This window comes from Dreissena polymorpha, chromosome 3 (assembly GCF_020536995.1).
Source record: "Dreissena polymorpha isolate Duluth1 chromosome 3, UMN_Dpol_1.0, whole genome shotgun sequence".
Classification (NCBI taxonomy): domain Eukaryota; kingdom Metazoa; phylum Mollusca; class Bivalvia; order Myida; family Dreissenidae; genus Dreissena; species Dreissena polymorpha.
This window is the reverse complement of record NC_068357.1, coordinates 78,615,311-78,637,371: the sequence shown is the minus strand read 5'-3', so window position 1 is coordinate 78,637,371 and position 22,061 is coordinate 78,615,311. Positions and strand designations below refer to the sequence as shown.

Genomic DNA, 22,061 nt, shown 5'->3' with positions numbered 1-22,061 from the left:
ATCTTGAAAGCTATCTTGGATTTCTTAAAAATCCCAAAGATACCAGTCCGGCATCATTTGGTTTCTTCATCAGTAACATGTTCCCTAACACACAAAAAAACACTTTAGCATTTACTATACACCACAATGTCGGGTATATGCCATTTTGTGCCGGACTATAACATCTGTAGTTCAGTATACATTTCCTATGATTGGGATTAATTATATATGATAACGATTAGACAATCCTAAACTGAACTTCGAAACGACGTCATAGCAATTAGAAGCCATAAAAATTGTGTTGTTGCAAAGTTTGCTAAAGATCGCACTCAATACAATTTATAAAACATTTTCGGGAGCAAAGATCAACAACCGTGTATCAACTGACCGTGTATTTACTTTTTTGTAAATATGATGTGTGGTGTTGAGAGAGGTTCTAATGTGATAACTTGACATGTATACGAACGCAAAAAAAAAGTTTATTATGGCAAAATAGATGCGTTAATGGCGATGCTATTTGATTGTATATCTCTAAACCTAGACATGTGTTTAAAAAAAAAATATGTTAAGTACGTATACATATAGCTCGCATATGCTACATTCAAATGCACATTACATGTCCATTGAATATACGTAAATTTAATTCAAACCATATCTCATGCTTACTTACCACTGTGGGGGCCTGGTATACACTTTGGACAAATGATGCACGCAGTTTTAAAGCTCTAGAACGAACTACAAATGTAGCTAAGAGGATAAACCATTTTATATTGTTGGCAAGTGAAAGGACATTCTACTGAATATGTAACGCTCCGTAATAACGTATGATTGTATAGGTACAGTTATTTTTTATTATATATAATGTACTTAATTTTGTTGTTACTTACAACAGTGTCGCCTAGTAATTCACCAGTAATCTTAAAAAAGTGCTATATTTCACATTTGGTTATTTGAACTTTATTCACTCCGTATGCCTCTGCGCTTGTTTAGGTCTGTTTAGATGTCAATATGTGGGATACAGCATATCCACTTTTACAATATTTGCAACCAAAATCAGTGTATAAAATTCCCAATATTTAATGCATAAAAAATACAGTAGTTAAAATAATTATAAAAAGTACCAGTTTTCTATGTTATTAATATTATATCATGTTACTTTCTATGGCAATAAATGTGTACGTCTATTTCCTTCAATGTCTGTTACAATGTCTTCGAAGTGTTTTCGATATCTTCTCCTTCTTTACTGAAGCTGCCATTTACGAACACCTCTTTGGAATGTCTGGTTCTAAAAACATATGATTTAACCAGTATCAATGATAATGCAATATAAAGAATCTTCACAATCAAAGCGCAAATCAAGTTGGATAAGCAGCGGATAAATCTAACCATCACTTCCGATTCTTTTATTAATTACTAGTGACCAAAAGCCCAACAATTAATACAGGGACAACAGCACACGAACAACACACACACAAATTAATAAAACTAGACATCTTGCATTTGAACGGTCAATTCAAGAATTACCACTAGTAGAAACACCCTAAATATCGTTTTAACGAATATTGGAATAACTTACACACAAAATACCCTAAAATGTTTGTATTGATATTAATAATAAAAAGGAAATACAGATTTCCATAAATGTCTTTATGACACGATAATTTTGCTTTTGAACATGTTAAATTCCGACTCCATATCTTTTTAAATGTATAAAAAGCGTTCAGGAAATAATTGGTCTTGCTTAAAAGCTTTTACCGTAAATAATTCAACATCATATTTTGTCCACAAATAAAACCTCTGATGCGTTCAGAAAAAATATAAGTTCTATTATTAACCAATGAATTTTGCTCGCCTTCCAAATGTTTCCGCGTCCTCTATTGTTTCCGGAAGTTCCTTGTTTAGCGTTTCCGGTAAGGTCAGCGCCAAAACACCAGCGGCGACACTCGCAGCTCCGAAAACCACCAACGGAAGTGCCATCCCGAAGTCACCGGAGACGACCTTGTTCTGAGACAAATTTAATTTATCAGACGTGTTTTCTATTCAAATAACTGTGCATATACAACAACTGTATTTAGATGTATGTACACATTTAAGCAGATATCGGAACCATTCTCCACACGTGATGGTCTTTCTTTCTTGTTTCTATAAAGCCAATGTTCTTGAGAGCAAAGTACACATCTCCACTGTTGGTAGTTTGGTTTCAAGAAAGCAAATTGCATATTTCCACACTTCATGGTCTTGTTTTTTTTAAAAGAAAACTACACATCTCTACGTTTGGTGGTCTTGTTTCTTGCTACGTATGTTTTGCTTGTTTCTAAAAAGCCAACTATAAATGTTCACGTTTATTCGACCTGGTTCTTGAAGCAAACTGCATGTGTATTTTGTTTGGAGGTCTTGGCAACTACATATCTACATATCTCACCAGGTCAGCAATGTAGGGAGCGATCATGCCACCCACCCTGGCACAGCACGAGCTCGCTCCCATGCCGGAGTTCCGTAAAACAGTCGGGTAGAGCTCCGCGGAGAATACGTAAATCACTGCAAAAGCGCCGGAGGCCCCTAGTTTCCCCACCATGGCAAGTGTAATCGTCAGCCATCGTAAATCTGAAGTAATGCAAGAAGAATCTTCTTCATAGCACCTCAAAGAACCATGTGCCCTCATACTCCAAATCACGGCCAGTCCATTCGTCGATCATAATATAATAAATCTTATTTTTAGAATTCAAGACAAAGTGGATATCATTTTGAAGGTAGCCGAGGCTCCTAATTTCTCACAGTGGTTAGTGTATACCTATTCTAAAGTGATTAAGGAAATCCTAGACCACTGCAAAGGCAACCGAGGCGCCATGATTAACAAACATGGCTGTAAAGACTTTGTAAGAAATAAGACGTTGTGTTCAGGTTCGTTCCTTCAATTCAACTGACAATAACATAATAAAAGGATATGACGTTACTTATAAAACAACGTTACATAAATTGGCGCGGCGTTACGGCGGCGTTACGTTAACGCGCCAAAACCGCGACATTCCGGGGGCCTCAAAATGATTAAGCTACATATATCAATGGGTCTGATCAGAATGTTAATCCAACAAAAATACATGAAGAACAAATTATTAGTCAAAATAATTATCTCAATTATCGTACGATTACCGTAAGTCGACCATGACCTAATTTCGACCATTTTGTTTACATTAAGAACGCGGCCATTTGGATGACGTCACACGCAAGCGCTCCGAGTATTTTGATGAAGTGACATAACTACGCTTATAAACAAAAACAAATAAAACAAAATGAACATTAAAGTTATCAGAAGAGGTTCAACATTTATATGCCCATGCTGTGCTAAAGAAGAGTGACAATTGTTCTTACGAAAAGTGAAAGAAACTTGTTCAATTGTATTTATAAAATATTGAAAACTTATTAAATATAAATTTACTGTTTTAGTTCGTGTTAAAATTGTTCAGAGAAGCGACGTTTTAAGTTTAGTTGGCCGAATCTATTACCACTAGAGTGCTGTCCCTTTCCCGGATGTGACGTATCGACTAAAAGTAAACAACGCGCGGAGTTTATGTTCTTGTAGTGTGTATGGAACTATCGGCTTGCGTAGTTTAACATGCTGTAAATAATCATTTTTGACATTGATTTAACGGGAATTAAATAAATCTCTGAAGGTAAATAGTATATTGCTTTATTTTGTTGCGTAAATTCAGAAATTCTTTTACTTGTTTCCTTAACCTGTCGACTTACGGTAATTGGAGGATACTGTCAAAGTATCGATTAATCACCTAAACCTCAGAATAGATTGCACTGTCTTTGAAAGTTCACTTTGTATCACATTTGTATCAATCACATGTTAAGCACATTGTTTATAAACTGTTTATAGCGCTGTTCCCCACATGTTTAATCACAATGTTCATCACTTTTTTCTCTCGGTTTCGCTTCCACATAGCACTTCTAACGGATTGAGTTTTACGATTGGCCTGGTTGTGTGTCCATTGCACGCACATGAAAAGCAACTTGGCGGCCGCCTCGTACGTCTGCTCCACCGGTACTCTCTGTGCATGCGGGTACATGTTCATGTTGACATCCGCGTGGTGTACCGGAAGTCGAAGCCGACGGGCGCGGCTCCGACACTCGGGTGGTGGTACAACTTACGCTGCGCAGGCGGTGACGCGCGGGAATCTTGGTGAGAAGCGGTCACCGTAGAGCTGACAGTCGGACTATCTCCACGTGACTTCTCGGACAACCCGTTCGGCTTATGATCTTCGCTCTCGGAGCCGGACGAGTGCTTGAAGTCGGACGACGAGCTGAAATTGGACATGCTCGTGTCACGTGGCTGGGAGCTTGCCCCCTGAAAACTCTGCGGTGACGGCGACCACGAAACTGAGATATTCTCAGTTTCCAATCCGCCGTCTGTCTGCTCGCTCTTCAACTCTGCAGAGGAGACGCTTGTCTGGTCGCGTGATGCGTTTCCCACCGGATCGCCGTAGGTCCGCGGCCGCTCGTGGTAGCCGCCGGCGCTGCTAGGATATGTCGGTTCCATGCCCACTGCGCACTGGGTTGCTACTTGAAGCAGGGAGAAGTGTCCCGGGGCGAGAGGTGTCGTGATCCTCCTTGTCGTGGATGACGACGAAGGCATTACCGTCGTATCAACACCAGGCTGCGTACTGTGAGTTAGTGTTGAAATGCCTTGTGTAGATGCGGGATGCGTGTTAAGATGCGTGGGTATCACGATGTGCTTGGTTGGAGGTGCAAGCAGCTCTGTGGTCTGCGTGTTTGGAGTTGAATTGTTTAAAAGTTTACCCATCGTTGTCGTCTGCTTGATAGCAGGTGTACCCATCGTTGTCGTCTGCGTGGTAGCAGGTGTACCCAACATTGTCGTCTGCGTGTTAGCAGGTGTACCCAGCGTTGTCTTCTGCGTGGTAGCAGGTGAACGCAGAGTTGTAGTCTGCGTTGTAGCAGATGTACCCGGCGTTGTCGTCTTACACGTGACCACCGAGCTATGAATCTGATCACAGCTGGCCCCGTCACACTCCACAAACTCTGTCAGATGAATGGTATCGACTGGATTAAGTAACGCATGTGTATTTCTGTTCTCCAGTGTAGTTGGTGTAACGTCGGGATGAAATGTCGTCTGTTGAATGTACAACCACGTATCCGCTTGATCACGCTGCGCATCTAAGGGATAAAATGTCGTCTGTTGACCTCCTAAATCCGTATCCCCTCGACCACGCTGCGTATCCATGGGACGAAATGTCGGCTGCTGACTCCCTATGCTCGTATCCCGTTGATCACGCTTTGCATCTAAGGGATGAAATGTCGTCTGTTGACCTCCTAAACCTGTATCACCTCGACCACGCTGCGTATCCATGGGATGAAATGTCGGCTGCTGACTCCCTATGCTCTTATCCCGTTGATCACGTTTTGCATCTAACGGATGAAATGTCGTCTGTTGAATTCCTAAACCCGTATCCCCTCGACCACGCTGCGTATCCATGGGATGAAATGTCGGCTGCTGACTCACTTTGCTCGTATCCCGTTGATCACGCTCGGCAATAAGTGTGTCTAATTTCATGCGTAAATCCATCACGTAAATTTCTGTTTCCACAATTTCATATTCGATTCCTTCAGTTTACGTGTTTGATAAGATTTTGTCGTTAAGTGTCTCAAGAGCATTTCCACTTTTGTTTCCAAAGTTTTCAGAAGTGAGTTGATTTCTATCCGCGTTCCATTCTCTTTCTTTTCGTCGATTTTTTTCAAGCAAAATAGCGATTGTGCGCTTAGTACCTCCCCTATTTGATCGTAATTCATGTAAATTCATCGTTCTTCTAGTGTAATCGGCACGGTACCAAAATGTAAAGACTTTGTAAGTAATAAGACGTTGTGTTCAGGTTCGTTCCTTTTAATTCAACTGACAATTACATAATAGGATATGACGTTAAAACAACGTTACATAAAGTGGCGCGGCGTCACGGCGGCGTTACGTTAACGCGCCAAAACCGCGACAATGGCCATTGCAATCGTCAATTGCGATTATGAAATAACCGAAAGAGACGTGAATCACTGAAAAGAAATGATAGGCCAGGTTCTTCTATCATGGCAACTGCAATATTTGTAAATCCAGGTGTATCTGCCTAACTGAAAACTTAAATGGCCCGTTAAGCAAACAACACGTTATCCTTCAATGTAAACAATAATATTAATAGTCAATACAACGTTTTTAAATTACTTAAGCTTAACAGTTTTTACTAAAAAAAAACTAAATAAAAATCGAGAACTTTATTTCAAAATTAATGAAACAAGAAAGATATACCGGTAAACAAAATATGTCATTGCAAAAGCAACCTTGGATTCAAGTTTACTCGCAACGATTAATTTGATCGTCATTAATTGTTAATCTGAATTACAGAAATTTGGATGGCTTCCATCAGCATTTAATTGATTTTTATATATGATAGTAAATTGATTGACCTTATTTACCATATTGAATCGATTTACAGATCTGTTAAACACATATTATGAAAATGAATTAAACGGGTGTATGGAAATCAGTTTAATTGGTCAAAGTATCTTTGATTTCACTGTTCATTGCAAGCTTAGTTCAATCTTACCTTCCCCAGCGTAGAGAGAAGTAAACACGGTTGATATGCAAGCAATGCCGCCAAACACCATGCAGCAGAAGTGCAGCCACTTTCTGCCTATCTTGTCCAGCAGGAGAATGCACAATGTGTAGGCCGGGATCTCGACCAAACCCGAGAGGGTGAAGTTGAGGAAGAAGTTGCCGCCAAGGTTGCCCGTGTTCAGAGAGAGGCCGTAATAGGCCATGGTGACCACAAACCTGCAGCATCGATCGATGAATGAAATGAGCCGTGTTCTGAGAAAACTGGTATAATGCATGTGCGTATAGTGTCACCCCAGACTAGCCTGTGCAGTCCGCACAGGCTAATCAGGGACGACACTTTCCGCCTAAAATTGATTTTCGGTAAGGAAGGACTTCCTTGAAACTTAAAATACCATAACAGCGGAAAGCGTCGTCTCCGATTAGCTTTTGCGGACTGCACAGGCTAATCTGGGACGACACTGTACGCACATGCATTAAACCCAGTTTTCTCAGAACGCTGCTCAAATAAACGTTGATTGTGTAGTGGTATGGTAATTGAAGGTCATTCTACAAATCAACCAAATACACATCAGTAATGTCATCGACCAAGTAAGCTTATGAAACACCTCAACATATTAGCCGTGTCATGCAAAATGGGTCTTAATCTATATTTGAAAGCGTAGCTCTATACCAGCCTGTTCAATCGCGAAGTCTCGTTAAAATCTATCCCTTTCGCTATAAACTCCCCCAAGGTTTCGCTGTCTCATAAGTGGACATCGTTGCTTCTGAACAGTCTATGCGAATGCACAGACCGGCCTGGAGCCACGATGGCCGCATATGGTATAAGACCCATTTTCGCATGACGCAGGTATTATAATATTGTTATGTTGTAAGTTATTTTAATATATATGCCTTTCTTTTTCTTTTGTGTAAACACATTTCTTCTTCGGTGACGTTTTCATGTTTATTGATCACCTTGTATGTGTTGTAGGTAGAGTCTGAATAGCATTCTCTTTTCTTCTATGCAACCTTTCAGGATGAGACAATCGATCTCATTAACCGATCGATAATGTCCTTTATTCACTGTATACTCACCAGTTTGCGAAAATTACGAGTGTTCGCATCGTCATGACCTTTGTCCGAAACAAATGCCACACTCGCGCTTGCGGTACGCTGTAATCGTACGTGTGCTCGTCAAAGAGCTTATCCGGCAGCTTGACCTTGTTAACCCTGGCAGCGTTTCGAAGAATAGCTTCCGCTTCTTCGAATCTGCCTTTCGACATGAGCCATCTGGGAGACTCTGGGATAAACCTTTTGGATATCATAAAAGCCTCTCATTATTTTTCGGGCATGTCGGTAAAATAAACCCATTTATGCCTAGTGGACTCTCCCATCCTTCTAAATTGGATCAATTTATTTCCAAAATTAGGGATGTCTAGTATATTAATTTCTATATTTAGAATATTTCTTACAGAAACTCCTGTAAGCAAACAGCGCAGACCCTGATGAGACGCCGCATTATGCGGCGTCTCATCTGGGTCTAGGCTGTTTGTCAAGGCCTTTTTTCTAGACGCTAGGCATAAATGGGTTAAAAAAGAGAAACCCAGGCCCCAACAGCTGGGAAGAACACTTACTACAGCATGTCCATTATTTATGGCAAGGAACAAAATGCAAAACAGGTGAAACGAAGGTACTATACATAAAAAACATACCACACAAAACATGAAACAAATACAGTTGTCACCGTTTTGGGACGGGCAATATGTGTGTGAACCAATGCCTAATGTCCATCTGCGTCTCCCGATGTCATTCTGAATTTGACGAACGGACGATGCATTGGAGATAAAACCGTTTGTTTGGAGTTCCTAAGCTTATACTTGGACATGAGCTATTCACTTGGCACATTTACACATTTTACAACACCAAATACCCATACGAAACAGACAACGTCATACAGGAAAAAACACGTTATTTCAATACTCATACATTTACTTTACTTGTTAACCCATATATGCCTAGCGTCTAAAAAGAAGGCCTTGGCAAACAGCGTAGACCCAGATGAGACGCCGTATGATGCGGCGTCTCATCAGGGTTCTGCGCTGTTTGCTTGAAGGAATTTCTGTAAGAAATATTCTAAATATATAAATACATATACATGTACTAGACATCCCTAATTTGGGAAATAAATTGATCCAATTTAGAAGGATGGGAGAGTCCACTAGGCATAAATGGGTTAAATCCGTTGGGTGCTACAAGTGAAAAGATTCACAGGATACACTATACAAACAAAGCAATTATTGTATAACAAAATGATGTTTAAAAGAGACAAACACACAAATACAGAAAGTATATTACAAACCAAAAGTACGATAGGAAGATGAGGCACGGAAATGTGACCGCCATGTTGATATGTCTCCAGTCTCGCAACAAATAACCCACGCCCGCTAAGATGATCAGACCCAATGCGAAGAAATATTCAACCACTATGCCCGCCCACATCCGTTTAGACGGTCCAACAAACTCCATGCCTGAAGGAAAGATTGATTAAATGAGTATAACACTCCAGACATTCTATGTTGTCTACTTGTTCAATAAATCGTTGGAACATATCTGAACGCATCTACAAGGTTACTAATTACTTTCTGTGTTAATGTACACTGTTGTATAACAAATGGTTATCTTTGTCCAACAATTCACAAATATTGCGCTTTGTGCTATACAAGTTATAGTTTGGGTTAGATATATGATTAAAACCTCAAAAGGTATGTGTGTGCAAAGCCAAAGTCATGGTTGATCAGAATTGCGAATTTCAAAGTGTTGGTAAAAACGTTATTTTATGTTGCATGCTTTATTAAATATCATGTTCGTGTATATATAATCTTGTCTTGGCAAAAATGTATTTGTTTGGCATACGGCTACACGCGTAGCATTTGTGTATTCGAACGCATCGATGACAAATCATATCTGTCGTGTTCTGAGAAAACTGGGAATAATGCATGTGCGTAAAGTGTTGTCCCAGATTAGCCTGTGCAATTCGCACAGGCTAATCAGAGACGACACTTTTCGCCTAAACTAGATTTATGCAAAGAAGAGACTTTCAGTAAACGGAAAATATCATACAAGCGGAAAGTGTCGTCCCTGATTAGCCTGTGCGGACTGCACAGGCTAATCTAGGACGACACATAATGTGGCATTACGCATATTCATTTAACCCCCTTTTCACAGAACACGGCCCATATTTGCTTAACCATTTACCACATAGATAAGCACTTTGACGCGTCGGAAGTCCCGTTGAAAATCATACAAAATTAGATATCTTTCTAATTCGATTCCACTTTTGAAGGCTTTAAGTCCAACCATAAGGTACTGCTGAGCAGCAAACAGCAATACAACTAATCAGGCTGTAAGTTACTCGCAGGCTGTTCTGGTTTTATGGCTGGTTGCATATAGCCTTGTCGCTTCTGAGCGCGAAACGGATAAGCCGTTCGCTTATGAATTTCGCACTTAATCGAACTTCCACGAACCGATGACGAAGCCAGTGGTGAAGATACCGATTGTTGCCATGGCAACAAGAAAACGCAGCACAACGTACAGGATGACGGAGTTCACCCATGAGACCCCGATACCAGCAGCGCTCACAAGAATCAGCGAGAGCATGAGTGTCTTCTTTCGGCCTATTCTGTAAGGTTAGAAACTCTCTTGAAAAGCTATTAGAACATAATTATCGAAAGGGCCAATCAACATATATGCAAACAAGTTGTTGCATGCAATAGATATTATACTCATGAAGTATTCGATCTAAAAATAAGTACCATCCACCCATTATACAATGTAGAATGAAGGAAATAATGAAATATTACATATTATACATGTGTATACATAGGCTATATTTTCTATGCATTTCTTCAAAGAATCGGCGCAATGACCCCACCTTTACACGGAAATATAAATTTAAAATGAAGAACAAATGTGAATAATTATGCTCATCATCAAGAGTTTATTCAGGTGATGCAGATATATCCTCGATTACCGTAAATTCGCGACCTTAACATTTAATGTCAATATTAAAATAATAACGTATAAAAAACACCGAAATCAAACATTAACCTTGTAAAATAAATTCATTATTCGCTGATTTGTTCCATTGTGATTTCCAAACAATGTTTTTAAAGCTCTTAAATGTCAATATTGTTGACATAAGTGTAAAGCGTCAGCCATTTTGTTTTACTACCCTTGATTCGCGGATATGACGTCATACAAAAATTCATTGCAATGTTGAGTAATTAGGCCAAGCTAACTTATTTTTAACAGTTTAAATTGGTTTCTGCTGCAAATGAAACATTTAACAAAAAGTCAAACACGAAAAAACAATAAAATATTAACATATGAACAGGGTAAATTGCATGGAAAATGGGAGCAGCTCACGTCTGTTTGATTTTTTGAAAGACCCTGTGACGTAATGTTTTTTTAGGCAATCTGTTTAATTTTGAGGCTCTAAGAACGGACATATTCTTCCCCTTAACAGCTTTGTAAGCATTTATCCAGGAAGTCGGTGACTAAAGCCTATACTTTTTGCGACAATGCTTAGGGATGGCCTTAACAAAACAAAAAATAAATAGAAATTAGCTTAATTGTCATGGTCTAAGTAACACACAATTAATCATGTGTTGGAATTTCTCATGTTTTCGAAGCGTAACATTTCCATATATGGCAATGATACTAAAACAGCATACGACAACAAAAAATCGAGATATCTTATTTTTACTTAATATATATGAAATTCGATGATCGGGTTTTATTGATGTTAAGAAAATGTGGTATTTTTGCTAATTAATTCTAATTCACACTCTTTACTTGTTTAAAACGCATTATTTTTCACAAATCTTCAATCGTTCCAATCGAGTAAACATTCACTTGCATATCGCCACGATCACGCATACGCAGAAACAAATATTGGTACCGGCTACGTGACGAAAACAAAATCTGCGAATCTAGGTTAGTCGCGAATTTAGGTGAGTCGACGATATTTAGCATATTAAAGCGATAAAAGTCATACATATCTGATAGAAACCCGAACACAAGGGCCCCGGCGAGCATGCCAGAAAAGTAGACCATCTTAACTATCGAAGGTATGTAGTTCTTGTCGCATATCAGATTCAGCTGAAATAAAAATTGTTATATGGGTTTGGGATAAATTTTGGTTTCTTAATCGGGGAATCGACGTGACGTTGTGAAAATGGTGTCCGCCTAGCGACCGGAGGTCACGGATTCGATCCCCACTGTGGGAGCGTTCTTTAGATCTCCCACAGAGACACCAAGTACTGATTCTAGTCCCGGGAAACGGACTCGAGAACGTTTTAAATAAGCATTCGGCTTTATATGGAATTGAGCTAAAATAAATAGGTTTAAACTAATCTTTATTCGTAATGCCTTAATATGTTAAGTGCATATGTTTGCCTTTCTAATATAATAACAAATGTTTAAACGAGAAACAAAGCCAGAAATAAATAGCACTACAAGTAAATTTTGTCCTTTACACATGTTCATACATTTTTTAGCGATATCTATTAGGTCCCGATTAAAGTAGGCACAACAAACTTGCTATAAATCAAACCGTTCTATTATGATGCGTGTTGTGTGCGTCAGGAACGTGGATTTATCCGGGTCAGCTTTTGCCAAATCAGAACGACACTTTTGACCGACAGTGGAAATGTTTATAATACTTTCTTGAAACAGAAAGACGCCACGACACGCTTCATTTAATAATTAAATAAGAACGGAACGCATACTTACATCTGAAACTAGCGTCGACTGAAAGATGGACTTATCGTAAACCCATTTGTTACATTTCGTCTTTGAGACGTTGAAGGGGTGGCTGTAGTTGTCATAGGCGGGGGCGCTTTCCGGGTACACGAAGCATCCGTCGTACCGCTTGGTAGCGTCCGAGGAGACAGGGATGGTTCTATTGACCAGGATTTGGTGGTTGTTGTCCTGTATGGCATATGTGTCGTTTTCAAGGCCTGGTATTGCACATCTAAGAAAAACATTTCGTACTTTTTCTTACATGCACTTGTCCCAATAGAGAATGGAAAATTTATCCGGTCCAACAATTAATTTCTAGATTGACCAAATAATAAAAAAGTTCCAACAAATGTTTCCCAAATGTGAAGATAAAAACTATATTCTCTAGAAAATTACTGTTCATTTGTTCAACAAGTATTTACATTTACCAACAGTCCTACAACTAGTATTGTTTTTTATTGTCCCTCAGTATAACATACTTAAGTATATTTAAGATTTAACAAGCGATAGAAAGAAAATCTACATACTTTGGATCACTTAACACGGGGAGAGGGGCGGTTGCATGCGCATACGTGAGCTTATTGTGTTTAAGTGAGGTTAGTTGGTACCGACTTACCAACATGGCGTCGTTTGGATGATTGTATTGCAAAGACGCATCATATTCATAAAACTCTATGAACAATTATGTCTGACTTTGGGATTTATAGGGGGATTTATTAACATCGCAACTGTAGGAGGGTTGGTTTCATGTTAATGCACCACCCTTTTAACATATGCCTCACCCTTGTTGTCTCTTTTCTTCTTTGTCAATGCTCACGTAAATAAACTACTGTTTCTTTATTGGATTGTGACGATGTTATTTCATAACACATATAAAAAAAAAATATTTGATATTAACAAAAACTCATATATAATAAAGAAATATTATGATATATGCGGTCAATATATGATAAAATATAAGAACTTGAGTGGAAACAGCACAATCCGTTTACTAAAGATGTTCAAAGTTTGCAATCCTATGATTCGCCAAGACAGATGCTACTGTGACGATGTTCAGTCCCCAACTCATATTAAGTTTGACTAAATTCCTATTTACCTGTAGTCCGGAACACCTAGAAGAAACACCGACAAAGTTGCGAATATTCCGGCACTTATACATGGAATACATATTACAAAATACAGCCGCTTTTGATACCATCCAAACTCTCCGATTTGTATCAAAACTTCATCAAACTTCATAATGGTTTCGAGGTATGGTCCATGTATTGGTTACAATAAGAAAACATAAAACGCCAAAATCATCATTAGCAATATGGCCAATAATACATGCATTTATGTTTACAGTATTCAGTTAATGTGTTAAATAGGTTTGCAACTACGGTAATCTGTTGGTATCACAGTAGCTATCTTGCCCTAGTTTTAACGGTTATCTAAATTATAACACATCACTTGGGGAATGTAGGTTAAATGAATGCACCTCAAAATTGATATCTGAAAAACAAGCGTTTCATATTTTTAAGGGAGGCTAGCTTTAAATTTAAAAAAGATAGAAAATGATAGTAAAATTAAAGAATTGGAAAGCATCGTCGCTGATTGACACTATTTTAAGGATTTAAATTTGTCATGACCTTCGCGTAACATCGCCTTATGTCGTACATATCCGTATATGCGTAAAACTTAAAACATTTGTTCAAAATCAAAGCAAGATAGAGGTCCTAATATGCGCTGCTGAATAGAAATGCGGGCGTTGAACTCTTACTACATACCTACTCGATTTTTTTGCAAGGCGCCATCTATATTTACAATACCATTTACTTGAATTTAAAGCAACATACATTCTTTGACAGATGCTACATGACATCAAGAAAAATAAAAACATTGACGTCATTTTCTGAGGCGTATTGTACTGAATAGTGTCGCAAAAATATGTTTTTCTCAGCTGAAAATACGTTATTGACGCTTTGGTTTCGATCTCCATTAAAGGAATGTAACCCCTTCGAAAAGAAACATAGAAGTCCAGCATCCGGTCATGCCTGTGTTTATTTTCTAAATATCAATTTTGCATCAACTTAACTGATTCAATTTAAATTCAATTACACTCTTGTAACATGTCTCGTTGTAACACTACTCAATAAAACATTATAATTCGTATTCCCGGCGCGCACATACCTGCTGTCTTGATTCGAATGTTATGTAAATTGACGTTCGCATTTCATTATTAGTGCAATGGAAAGTTAGTCATGAACCGTACTGTTCTTTTTGATGCTGTTTAACGAAAACATTCATTAATGTGCACTATCTAACGCTATGACCATATGCGAGCACATGGACTTCTCGGGGTGATGTGACGACGACTCAACGAACTTTTTACCGTGAAAATACCACACAGGCAATGTCTCGTAATATAACACAAGTCTCCTTAGCTAATTTGATTTTTTAAAGATCACTTTCAGTTTCAGACACTGGCCTAAGTAGTGTCATGTCGTTTGTACGCATTAAATGGAAGAGCATATTGTCACATTGATGTTTAAATATCAACTGATATAATGGCAAGATTTTTTTTTTAGCGGAACGATTTTGTCTGAAACAAGCAAGTGAAGTATTTTCAGTGGAAACCGTCGACCAGGCCTTAAGGTAAGGACGTTCACCTACAGGGCTTGTTAGATAGGTTCGATTACATACCAAGCAACTAGTAAAATATTATCGACTCCCCTCCTGCAAGGAGAACAGCATATCAGTGTGTGAGACATCGACAGTTTGGGGTTAACCAGCTCACGCCTGTCTCACAGAAAATTTACAGGCCCATGAATCGCTAAAGGTGAGACTAGAATGAACAATCCTTTTTTCCGTTTATATCATTTTCAGAAGAAGGTCAAAGTCGGTCGCTCACTAGATTGTTGTTATGCCAAACACGTGGTTGACTTCTTTGGAAGTGAAACATACTGTTCAATGACATTCATGCCGTGTAGTGCCCCTTTTAGAGTCAAATTACTTTCATATCCTAATACCCGTGGTTATATGTAAAACTCGCAAAATGTTGCGGTATAACATGCAGTTCAAGTACATAACATGTGTCGCAATGTTCATCGTGCATTTTACGCATACAATGCAGTTCTATGTATAACCTCAAGTTAAATGCATAACATGCATTAATGCACTTTAATGCAATAAATGCAAAAAAGAACAGACAAAGTAAAGGATACATGCACGAGTGTATTAAATGCGCATTTAATGTCCATTAAATATATACTGTCGTATGCATTACAATTCATATTTGTGAGCATATGACCTAATATGGTTACTTGTGGTAGAGATAATGCAATTTGTAAACTTGTTTAATGTCTATCTTTCATGGAATGGTTGCTTCGGTGGCCACACAGTGGGGGGGATTATTAATAATTTTAGCAAAATGAGCTTTAGGTGAAGCAATACAATACCTTTTAGGCACAACATATTCTTTTTTCCTGTCTCAGTTATACTAACATTTGAGTCTGTTTCAACAAGGTACTTATTCATGCAATAACTCATCATTTTTGAATCACTTTCGTTTATTTTCCAAAACATGTACCGCTTAATAATAACAACAAGTTTCGGAGTCTAGTCTGCTTCCTAAATTGACCACAATGACCGTCCAATCTGAATATTTAGAACGGCACCACTTTCTCTGACTTGTAATGACTACAGGTCCTATTATGTTCATATGTTATTGTTCAATTTTGATGTAATCAGATTTTTTAAACATATATGAAAATACTGCTGTTTTTCCTCTAAGAATATTTTTCCATAAGAGGGTCTTAACAGTGGTCAAAAATATGTCAAGCGCTAACACAGTTTGCTGTATTTTTTTCCGGAAAGGGGCTTTTTTCACAGATTTTGGCATGTATTAAAGTTTGATATTAAATGCTTTATATTGTTAAATGTAAACATTGGATCAAAAAAGCTCCAGTAAAAAATTAAGAATAAAATTTAAAAAAAGAAAAAAAGTAACCCTCAACAGGGCTCGAACCACTGACCCCTGGAGTCCTGGATTAAAATTCTTACCACTAAGACCAATCGGCCATCCTTACTCATACAATGGGAAATGTATTTTATACTTTATATAAGCAATCCTCGTAGTTTCATTAGATATAACGACAACAACAAAACTCTCCAAATTATTAAATCGTTTATCGCTGCAACGCTTTATTTTTTATCGTCAAAATATACATATAATGGCTATTTTAGAGCATGGTAAATGTTAAGTTTTACTGTTTCCTCACTAATATCATAACTTAAACGAAAATTTGCGAATCTGAAGCAGCTTTTTTTAACTTTGTCAATTTACCAAAACGTGAAAAGGCCCCTTTAAATGCAACTACAAATTCTGTATTTTTTTCGCATGCGTTACCTGACCCATTGCCGTTTCTAGTATTAGCCGGTCACTCATTACTGTTTCCGGTTTACCGGCACAATAAGCGTTATTTGCGACTTTAGGGCGTACACTTTTAGGAGGTATGAAGAAGCTTAAAGCGGCCCATCTACACACAATTTCATTGTCAATTTTATTGTCAATATTGAAGATTGACAATAAAATTGATAGTGAATGGATGATGTTGAAGACACCGCCAATGTTTTGATAAAAATCAGAGAGCTCAAATATTTATTTACGCATTGTCAATTTTATTGACAAGTGTTTGCACCCTTCGATAATATTTAATCAATATTTATATATTTGTACATAAAATTATATTTATTTAAGGTGTTAACATGTCCATGAATTCATAAAATGATTCTTCATTCATACGTAGAAAATTTCTGTAATCTTTTGGATAATTTACACAAAGTTCATTCAGAAGCATTAAGTGTCCAATAATTCTTTTTTAGCTGGAATCGTTGTTTTTTCCAAAATTTCTTCTTCTTTCGCGTTCGTTTATCAAATAGTAGCGCAATACGTATCATGACAACAGGATCAATCTTGTTAGAATGACGAACGAAGTACAAATGAACAAAATATTGATTAATATTTTTGTACACTGGTGGGCAAAAATGTTCTGTCAATATTATTGAGTCAATAAAATTGACAATGATATGGTGCTAAGTCTGCCAAGGTCCGTGACCTATTGGACTTCATTAACAGGAACATGACGTTTAGTTATCGTAGTTGTTTTGAATGCCGACAAGAATTACTCTAAAGTAAACGTAAATAGTTGGCCCTATTTTTCAAAAACGGTATACGTTATGTTTGTAAGAACAAACATCTTTGCTGAAATAAAAAGCACACATAATTCTATGAATAACAAAGGCGCGCTAATATTTTATTTTTCTAAAACGAAAATACAACAGATGGATCCGTAAATGATGATGAATCTCTTGCTGTGTAATTATAAATTATACGTTGTTTTGTAGCAACAAATAGGAGAGAAAAAATAACTTTATAGACAAATTGGGTACTACGACTTTACTCGATCGAGAACAAACACATGTTGCATTTACGGAAACAAATACACATTTTATTTGATTAAATATTGAAAAGAAGGACCTTGGCCCGTATCCACAAAGATCCTTAGGTATTTTCTAAGTTATTTACTTAAGTTCGATAAATCAAATACAAACTGCAAGTGGTTAATACATTTAACAAATAACTTATGCATGGGCACAATTTTATATAATATTCACATGATATTCCTAATGTAATAGGATAACATAAGTATTTTTATGATATCAAATGGAAACAATATATTTCCTATATAGTGAAGTTTATGTACCTTGCAATGTGAAAAAATCCTTGTTTATTGTTGTTCAGTGACTGGATGGTTGTGGGAAATTTAATGTGTGTACTGACAACATTTGGGGAGCTAAGCGCATCAAGTGTTTGTCTGACTTCTCTCGAAACACTGGATTGAGCTACGGAGAGCAGATCACCAGTGTTCAGCTGAAACACACCGGTAGCCAGGTATCGCAGTGAAATCAATATTTTGTATCCAGTAGATAGGCTGTGGCCCATATCAGTAATGGGTGCTAAGGCAGCATCCAGCTGGGCAATAATATATGCCAAAGTGGCATGGTTGACAGGCTTACCATCAAATATATCCTGCCATTTATGCTTTGATTTTCATTATCTTGCAAGGCAAATTACATACACATACTGGAACAGAGTACGTCCCAATAGAGTATAGATTAAGCCCAGCAAGATTTGTAACCTTTATTGAGTACAGTATCATCATGGTGACTGGATATTCCAAAACGCCAATGTTGTTATTTCATCTCCAAATCCAATACAATTGGCGTCTGTCATTTTGTAACATAACGTAAAATATTAGCAAGTAAATTGATAATGGAAATATAATCAATATTAATAACTGGTTACGAAATAACCGATTTGATTACGGAATGGTCGATTGATGCTTTCGAAATGACCGAAAATGAGTAGCTACGAATAAGAAACGGCTATGCTACGAAATGACCGTAAACCCAACATTTGCTGACTCAAACAAACAAGTATGATACACACAAAACACTTCACATCAACTGCTTTTATATCGGTGTATACATTTGTAAAAGAAATTACAGCTTGACACCAACGTGCGAAAACTTCCTCGATATATCCGCCGGGGTATCAAAATTCGTTAGACTTACAATTTCTTGACGTTGCGTATTTTTGTGTATCACGTGAACATCCGGGTTTTCCGGGAAAGCCGTCTGACGATTTGCTACCAACTGTCATTCGCCGTGCATTGGAACGATTTTTTGTCGAAATGCGCTTTAAACAGGTTAGTTACAATCGATTTTTGTTTTATGAGAGCACAAAAGTCCCTTTTCACTATAACTATGACCTCCTGTCCTAAAAATGTGTTTTTCAACAATAAACAGGAATAACAGCTGTGACCTAACTATCCGTCTGCGAGCAAAAGGCTCGGTTTTTGTGATCACGTGACAACGCCTTTTGAAAAAGGCCAAGTTAAACTAAATTTTAGGTTTAAAAAAATACGAAATATTAAAGAATTTTGTTAATTTTTTCATATATTGGATATTTTACATAGTCGTTGCTCTGTACACAACATTGTGATTTACCACTATAAATTAGTCCAAAATATATTGTATGTTCAGAAACTTCAATTTGTTTAATAAAAAGATGTATTTACTATTTTATGGCTAAAATAACCTCACTTTTTTCAGGCTAATCCACAGCCTATAAGGCAGAAATATAGGCTGTATTCGCCAAGCACACTACCGAATGCCTTTAAACGTGTCATTGAGGACAATGTTCTGTCCGAAAAGCATCCATACAGTTCAATGGACCAATGCAGACCTTGAGGGATCGTGTCCTGGAAAAAGTCCATATTGACACTGTAGCTGCAGGACGTGTTCCTATGTTGTTCTGTGAGGAAGAATTCAGGCTGGTTGATCATCTCAAGTCCGTTGCAACTCTGGGCTATGGATACACACGTCAGGAAGTCGTTGACATTGCATCTGATTTTGCAGTACAGCTAAACAAATGAAATGTCACAAATCCATTTTCCATGACATTGTTTTATTCTTTTATAAATAGGTGGAAAGAGCTACGTGTCATAAAACCCAGAGAACTTGAGCAGTGTGGGGCTCAATCTGCTTCTACCACTGTTGTTCACTACTACTTTGCTGAACTAAATAAGATTCTAGATAAGTATGACTTAAAAGACAAGCTACATCTAATTTTCAATATATTAGATAAAAAGGGCATTACCCAGTGTCATACTCCACCTTCAGTAGTTGCAGGACACAATCTCCATCATCTTGCTGTTACAGCTGGGAAATCCTGCACAACTACCATTTCAAGTTGTTGAAGTGCTAGTGCTAGTGGTGTGGCTGTTCCCCAATATTTTGTGTTTGCACGAAAGCGGCTTACACCAGACCTGATGAAAAGGGCTTCACCTGGTGCAGATTCATCCATGAGTAACAGCGGCTGGTCCAATGCAGAGATTTTTCGGAAATATCTCACGGACCAACTCATGAAATTTCTTCCTGCAAGGAACGACAACCAACATCTCCTGTTATTGCTCGATGGCCATAACTCACATGTGTCTGTTGGCTTGGTGGAATAGTCTAAGTCCCATAATAGCATACTTCTCATCATACCAGCCCACACAAGCCATATATTGCAACCTATGGATGTTGGTGTCTACGGACCCTTTCAGCGAATGTACAATGCCGAATGTCATTAGTTTACGCGTCAATCTTCATGTACTGTAACTCGTTATGATGTTTGTGAGGTTGCTTCAAAGGTATTTATCAAGACCCTTTCAGCTGAAAATTTGCATTCAGCCTACAAAAAGTAAGGTATTTTCCCTTTCAATGCTTCTATTATAAATAGAGACATTTTGAAGCCAGCAGAAGTGTTTGATGCTCTTGACCAAGAAAAGCAGGAAGACACTGAATCTCAGAAGACTGTGGAAGGGGGTACTGTAATTGAAACAGACTTACCGTTACCTACAGTTGATGCACAAATTGAACCTGTGGTGGACCTAGTGTGTGGCACATCAGCTTCTACTTCTCACACACCAGGAACTATAAAAAGTTTCTTTGACAGTCGTATTACCAAGTTATTCAAAGTTAAACGAGAGGGAGTACTTTCCACGAAGACACGGCGCACAATGAGTGCTGTTGTATCAGGACAGGCCATTACTGAACCCAATACTGAAGCACGGATGCTTAAACACCAGGACGACCTTGGGTAAAGTAAAAAATCAACAAAGTTAACCAAAGTTCAAATAAGGGGTAAAGGAAAGGCCCCCCAAAAGTCAACAAGTCCGCTAAAGGCATCTGATCATACGCCAAAGCTTCGACCTCCACTAGGATATACAACTCCTCATCCAGCGAGTCTGATGTGGATGACACTAGTGAGTTATGTTGCGTCTGTAGCCGAAGGAAACCACCAGCAGGGCAGAACATTTATGTTCTTTGTATATACAAGTGGGCACAGTGTATTGGGATGAGGAGGGGTATGCCCTGTAAGCATTGGGTTCATATCCCTCATTGCAGCAATACAAAGGTTGTACGGCGCAAAAGTAATTTCTATTGCCCCTGCTGTGCCTCACCAGCTCACCATGAAGAATAAAAACCGTTGGGGATTTGTAAATGGTCATTGTTGCAAACATGGTTAACATTTAATTTCAGATTCAATTTATAATAGTTTCAAGCTATTGATATGTTGTTACAATTTTTAAATGTTTTACTCAATGAAACTCATCCCATTCCATTACTAAATATATCAAGTGTACAAAAACCATGAATACTTGTTATTTGGCTTATTTTACTGTGCCTCTTCAGTGTTAAATTATGCGTATGTCAGAGTTCACGAAATTGTGTACTACGTCACCGGCCGCCATATTTTAAACATGAATTTCCTTCGGTTTGTTTATGGACAATAGGAATTATAACTTGCATCTTACGTGGAATAAAAGGAAATTGGATTACTTTTTGCAGGTAAAGAAATTTTAATCATGTTTTCTGTTGCTTATTGATATAATGGCCAAATGAATTTAACTATCACGAAATTACACGACTCGAGGATAAATGTTATCAATTCCTTAATTTTTCTCACATACGGAAGTAAACATGGCAACTTCCTGTCTCGCTAGATACTATACACGGGTAAAAACAATTACTATTTAAATCAAATGCACTATATTAACCGAATAAAATAAGAAACACCCGCCGATTG

The 22,061-nt window shown here is 37.9% G+C and overlaps 2 protein-coding genes across 3 annotated transcripts; both read right to left on the bottom strand.

Moving 5' to 3' along the window:
• Positions 1-1,040: 1,040 nt before the first annotated feature.
• LOC127874858 (organic cation transporter protein-like) lies at positions 1,041-13,773 on the bottom strand. Its single transcript, XM_052419517.1, has 10 exons — positions 13,479-13,773; positions 12,374-12,614; positions 11,637-11,740; positions 10,105-10,259; positions 8,940-9,108; positions 7,676-7,891; positions 6,591-6,817; positions 2,402-2,583; positions 1,832-1,983; positions 1,041-1,264 (listed from the first exon to the last, which is right to left on the bottom strand). Exons 1-10 carry the CDS (start codon positions 13,619-13,621, stop codon positions 1,180-1,182), a joined length of 1,674 nt encoding a protein of 557 aa, XP_052275477.1. The 5' UTR covers positions 13,622-13,773; the 3' UTR covers positions 1,041-1,179.
• On the bottom strand, positions 3,876-6,141 carry LOC127874861 (mucin-12-like). 2 transcript variants are annotated; one of them, XM_052419523.1, is made up of 2 exons: positions 5,329-6,141; positions 3,876-5,202 (listed from the first exon to the last, which is right to left on the bottom strand). In XM_052419523.1, the coding sequence occupies exons 1-2, from the start codon at positions 5,564-5,566 to the stop codon at positions 4,055-4,057; spliced, it is 1,386 nt and encodes a 461-aa protein (XP_052275483.1). In that variant the 5' UTR covers positions 5,567-6,141; the 3' UTR covers positions 3,876-4,054. The 2 variants fall into 2 exon arrangements, with proteins under 2 accessions (XP_052275483.1, XP_052275482.1); XM_052419522.1 differs by having other exon boundaries at positions 3,876-5,319; positions 5,446-6,139.
• Positions 13,774-22,061: the final 8,288 nt, after the last annotated feature.

What these genes read in the sequence shown, in the direction of transcription:
- LOC127874861 (XM_052419523.1), bottom strand. Translation starts at nt 5,566, where the DNA reads ATGGATTTACGCATGAAATTAGACACACTTATTGCCGAGCGTGATCAA. An exon ending in GGATACGCAGCGTGGTCGAG is followed by an intron (nt 5,203 to 5,328) that starts GTGATACAGGTT and finishes AGCGTGGTCGAG; the next exon opens with GGGATACGGATTTAGGAGGT.
- LOC127874858 (XM_052419517.1), bottom strand. Translation starts at nt 13,621, where the DNA reads ATGAAGTTTGATGAAGTTTTGATACAAATCGGAGAGTTTGGATGGTAT. An exon ending in AGTCGACGCTAGTTTCAGAT is followed by an intron (nt 11,741 to 12,373) that starts GTAAGTATGCGT and finishes TTTTTATTTCAG; the next exon opens with CTGAATCTGATATGCGACAA. An exon ending in CACCACTGGCTTCGTCATCG is followed by an intron (nt 9,109 to 10,104) that starts GTTCGTGGAAGT and finishes TCTTTCCTTCAG; the next exon opens with GCATGGAGTTTGTTGGACCG.